The sequence below is a fragment of the Rhizophagus irregularis genome, chromosome 1 (genome assembly GCF_026210795.1).
Source record: "Rhizophagus irregularis chromosome 1, complete sequence".
Lineage (NCBI taxonomy): Eukaryota > Fungi > Glomeromycota > Glomeromycetes > Glomerales > Glomeraceae > Rhizophagus > Rhizophagus irregularis.
The window spans coordinates 3,419,584-3,425,040 of NC_089429.1; the positions used below are offsets into that span (position 1 = coordinate 3,419,584).

At 33.6% G+C, this 5,457-nt stretch overlaps 1 protein-coding gene across 1 annotated transcript; it reads left to right on the plus strand.

Moving 5' to 3' along the window:
- Window positions 1-3,391: 3,391 nt before the first annotated feature.
- OCT59_000694 (uncharacterized protein) lies at window positions 3,392-3,948 on the plus strand (the record flags this gene model as incomplete). Its single annotated transcript, XM_066139033.1, has 5 exons — window positions 3,392-3,407; window positions 3,493-3,525; window positions 3,604-3,628; window positions 3,716-3,788; window positions 3,874-3,948. The coding sequence occupies 5 exons, from the start codon at window positions 3,392-3,394 to the stop codon at window positions 3,946-3,948; spliced, it is 222 nt and encodes a 73-aa protein (XP_065988472.1).
- Window positions 3,949-5,457: the final 1,509 nt, after the last annotated feature.

Here is a 5,457-nt window from a genome sequence, read left to right on the forward strand (position 1 = left end):
CATCCCATCTATTATAATGAAAACGAACACCATCTTCTATATCAGCCCAAGTAAAAAGGGTAGTCACTTCAGTGGTATCGCATCTAATCCGTTCATTAGTAATGGGTAGGATAAGCGAATATAGTAAAGAGACCTTCAGTATGCAAAAAGTTAATTCAGCATTCCGTCTTTTAGAAGGAAGTAAAGGGTATGAGCGGTGCAACCAGGGCAGGGAAAAAGTTTAATGATATCGCCAGGTAAAGATTTACAATTAGGAGAAATCCAATATATAATGAAGCAGATGTCTCGATCTGGTTGGACCAAAAGTTGTTTACCAAAAATGGGAGAACCAATTTCATCTAACGTGACAATCCAGTTCATGGTAGTAGAAGGAGAAGAAAGACAGGAATCAAGTTTATAGAACGAGAAGACGTTCACAGGTAGAAAAGTTATATATTCATCGATTAAGCAATTATTAGAATCAGAAATAGTAGTTTGTCATTGGATATCTTTATACCAAAAGGGGATGTGACCAGGGCCACATTCACTGGTCAAAAACTAGGCAAATGTGGCATAGTAGCTTTTATCTTTATTAAATTTATTCAAACATTACAATTTATAAAAAATAAAAAGAAAAATATAAAATAAAACTAACTAAAAACAAAGCTATATAGTCTTCTAAGAAAAAATAAAGTAAAAAATTAATCTAAAAAGAAAAATCGCATTACACTAAATTTCCCTAGATTTTCCTCCTTGATATATTCCAACCAAAGTAGAAGCAACTATGCTAACAAAATAACGAATAGCGTGCCTACTATGAAAATCGACATTTCATCCTACAAAAGCTGTTATTAAGTAGCACCGTTAGACAACCCATAAAACCCAAAAAGTGATTAAACCAAGGCAAACTAAATTTCATCGAGTTCTTCAACCAATCGGTTCCAAAGTCACATTAATCGTGTAGGGTTGGAGATGGTAAAGATGAGTAAGATGTGTACGATGACAGCGGCAAATTAGATGGCCTCAGAGTAGTTTTCAACTTATGAGTAATGTTCATTGCGTTTTCCCATTGATAAGTTTCATAAGAACGCGGATTCCAAATTCTTCTGAATTTTAAACAAAATTATTATGGATAGCAGCGACAACCTTTATCGCAGAATTTCTTGGGATAGTTAAATCAACAAATAGGTCAACGAAAAGTTTAGGTAAACAGTCACGAACGAGAGCATAGGAGGACCAATTAGTAGAAAAAAAGGACCAACATGAAAGAGAGGTAAGTTTAGTAATAAACGGAGTAAGATCGATATCAGCCATTTTACCGGCTTTATGAATTTTTGAGATTAAATGATGTTGATAAGTTTATAGAATTTGTTACATAGGCAAATGACGTTTTTTGCACATGAAAAGGTGCATTAAATATTCCATGCGATCGATACAGGAACAGCAAGTTAATTTGTCCAAGTATAAGTCTGGGCGAACTCTTTTAAGCTTTTCCAACACAGGTAATTCATTTAAGAAAAGTTTAAATTTGAAGGTATGGTGCTGAAAGGCATGTTCAAAAGTGAAAGATGCGTCATGAGAAGGTTCGAATTTCAAAGTGAAGCAAGTAAGATCCCAATCAACAACATAATCTATATTATCTGATAATAAAGAAATGAAATGAAATCACGTTAGATGTAATAAATCACGCATCAACTGCGTTTGATAAAATTGCTTGAGAGGATTGGACTCGCAGATGACATCATCATCATAGGTTAAAATGAAATCATGGGCAGAGGCAAGATCCAAGCCAGAGATTAAAATACTGGATGATAAAGTGTGAGCAGTATTGGCCAAGGAGTCGGCAAAATCATTCAAATAGTTGCCAGAATGTGCTTTAATTTTAATTGGGAGAACAATCAGATTCTTGAAGAGAATAGTTCGTTCAATAATAGCCCAAAGTTCAAAGTTCGTAGTTTTGTAATAAAACTGGCTATTAGAATAAGTAGAAGAAGAACAACCTCAAAGGCCATCAATAGCAGTTTGCGAGTCAGTATAAATGATAACTTCTGAGTTACGAGGAGAGATAGTTAAAACTGCGTAAATAGCGGCAGCTTTAGCACGAGAAGAAGAGGAATTATCCCGAATAATGCCATGTGCATAAGTAGTGATGGAGTTGGGAAAGCCAGCATCTGGTACAATTTACATCCAAGACCAGCCCATAGAAACGTCAGGAATTCCTAAGTTAATAAGAGACCCATCAGTGAAAAAAATGTAACGTGAGTCCGTAGAAGGAATTAAAAGAGAATTAGCAAAAACAGCGGCAGCTGATGAGGATTCAATAGTGGTAGAAATAATAGGAGTTTCAATGGCGACTACAGGAGAAAAATCAGGAGCAATATTCCATCTATTAAAATGGAGACGAACACAATCTTCTATATCAGCCCAAGTGAAAAGAGAAGTCACTTTAAAGGTATTGCATTTTATCTGTTCATTGGTGGTAGGTAAAATGAGCAAATATTATAAGGAAACCTTTGGTGTACAAAGAGTTAAATCAGCATTCCGTCTTTTAGAAGGAAGTAAAGGATATGAGCAGCGCAACCAGGGCAGGAAATAAGCTTGATGATATCACCAGGCGAAGATTCACAATTGGGAGAAATCCAATGGACAATAGAGCAGGTACCACAACCTGCCTGGACTAAAAGTTGTTTTCCAAAAATAGGAGAACCAAATTCGTCCAACATGACAATCCAATTTATTGTCCGGAGCGTAGCGAAGGACTATTTATTGTACGGAACTAGATAAATTTGTAGTACCGGTTTAACCCATGTAATTTTTCCTTCCTTCCACCTACGTCATTACCACAATTTCCTTTTTGAAACATAATGCCCCTGCTTATTTCCCTTTATACTTTTTATTTTTAGTAACATTGTATGCAATGTCCTTGATTACTTGATAAAGCAAAATGTATCATATTCATTATATAAAAAAAAAAAGACCCCGTATTTTAAAAAAATTTTGTCACGTCGCGTTACTCCGCGTATCACATCTGATAAGATCAATAATCAAACAAATAAGTCACATGAAAAAAAAAAGTACTTTCCTATTTCCTTCGTCTTACCCTTCCCCTTACTTCTCTCACTTTTTCTGGTGTTTAGTTTCCTTGAGCGTGATATTTCAGGTTTTCATTTTTTTTTTCTTTAATTTTTTTATCTTAATGACCGGTTTTTAACATTTTTTTCTTTTTTAGGCATTGTTTGTTAGCCCTTTGGATACATAGAAACTTGGTGAGAACATCTGCAAATGTATTTTTTCGAATTTATTTATTCTAACAAAGCATTGTTAACATTCAATTTTTCTCTTTTTTTAGATGGTTGATGTTTAAAACAAAATACTGAAAGTTACCAGCAGCGCCAAGGAAAAATGGTTTTTTATGAATAAATTTTGGTGTAAACTTGGCCCTTTCAGACTTTTTTTTTTATTTTTCTTTTAATGAAATGTTACTAATAGTTCTTTTCTTTTTTTCTTTTGTAGGTGATTCTTTGAGTCTCTTGGACATATATTTTGGTAAGTGAAGTATTCTTTTTACTTAAATCAATTCTTTTAGCGAAATGTTTGCTAATATTTCATCTTCACTTTTTTTAGAGTCATCTGGACGCGTTAGATTTAGGTAAGATATTTTTTTTACTTTGTTATTTGTTTTAACAAAATAACGAAACTTTTACTAGTAACATTTTGTTTTATTACTTTTTTTTAGACAGTTTCTTCAAATATCTATGGACATGAATTTCGGTAAGGTTGGAAATCCGGTTCTCCATAGATGCATTACGGTATGTGTTTAAATATTTTTTTTTTGTCTTTTTTTTTATTTTTAACAAAATGTAACGTCTGCTAATATTTTGTTTGTTTCTTTAGTTGCAGATTTTAGGCAGCTTTTGGGTGACGAAACGACTTATTGCTCCGGACTTACAACGGTTCCTGTTTCCCTAGTAGTAGTAGGAGGAGAAGAAAGGCAAGATTCTAACTCATAAACTGAGAAGTCATTTGTAGGCGAAGGAGTAATATATCCATAGAGCAACTGATTATTAGAGTCAGGAATGGTGGTAGATTTTTGAATATCTTTATATCAATAGGGGATGTTACCAGGGGCGCGTTGTCCAACCAAATTATTATAATAAGCCTCCCAAGAGATTAAATGGATACCTTGTGGAGTTACAAGCTGAGATAAATAAAACAGCTGTCATTTACGTAGGATAGGATAATAAGCTTTGAAAGCTTTGGGCGTCATGCATTCAAATAAAGAAATGTGACCATCAAGCAAAGATAGATTTGGGAGCTTCTACAGTTAAGTTTGAAGCAAATGAAAGGGAGTAGAATTCAAGAGAGCAATAGTGCATGCGATATAATCTTTCCTGAAAGAAAAAAGAGAAGATCATATAGACCAGTCCTTAATTAAAAGAAGAGAAATAGAAATCAAAAAAAAATATTGAAGTAAACGTATTCTATATATAAAAAGAGATTGCATAATAGAAGAAGAAGAATTAGCCATTAAAAATAAATTAGTAATATGACATTGTCGTTGATGAGCGAACAAATTAATCAAGCCCAAAGCTTGAGATAAAAATAAAATAGGGTTGGGGAGAGAACGAGAAAAGTTAGCTTTTTGTTTAACAACAGAACGTATACTTTTTGTTATTAGGTGGCAATCGGACTCAGAGAGGTGAGTAACTTGCATCTGATATTCAAGCTTTGGTATAAGAATGGCATTATGTAAATACATGACTTGTTTGGCAGAGAGCTTTACAGGTCAAATAATCACAGCAAAGGAGTTACATTCACGTTTGAGTTGTTTCTTAACAAAATCATGGGAGCTGTTAATAGTGAACCAAACACCTAAAAAATGAAAAGAAGTCGTCATCGAAATTGGAGTAATAGTAATAGAAGGAACTCTATTAAGAAGGGATAACTCCAAATTAAAGGTAACAGAAGGAAGAGTAGAATTTGAAGATAAAGGAAGCGAATTGGTAATTAACACATATTTGTTTTAGTTGGCAAAGGTATTTAAAGCTCCGCATGAGCCAGAGCCAGCTGCAAGAGCTGGCTCAAGCTTTTAATCTGTGCCATTGAGCTATTGGCGATTAAATTGGTTTAGATCGCACCATGTAAACTGAAATGGCTCGAGCCGGTGATAGGCTCGGCTCAAAAAGCTCAAGCCAGTAATAGGCTCGGCTCAAAAAGCTCAAGCTGACTTGAGTTATCATACAAAAAACGTTGCGAAAACGTTTTTTGTATAACATTATATTAAAAAAAACGTTTCGCAACGTTTTTTTTAATTCTTTAGTAAAAAACGTTGCGAAAACGTTTTTTTTACTATATTATTTTAGAAAAAAATGTTTCGCAACATTTTTTTAAATTCTTTAGTAAAAAAACGTTGCGAAAACATTTTTTTTATCTAATATTAGAAAAAAACGTTTCGCAACATTTTTCTAAATTCTTTAA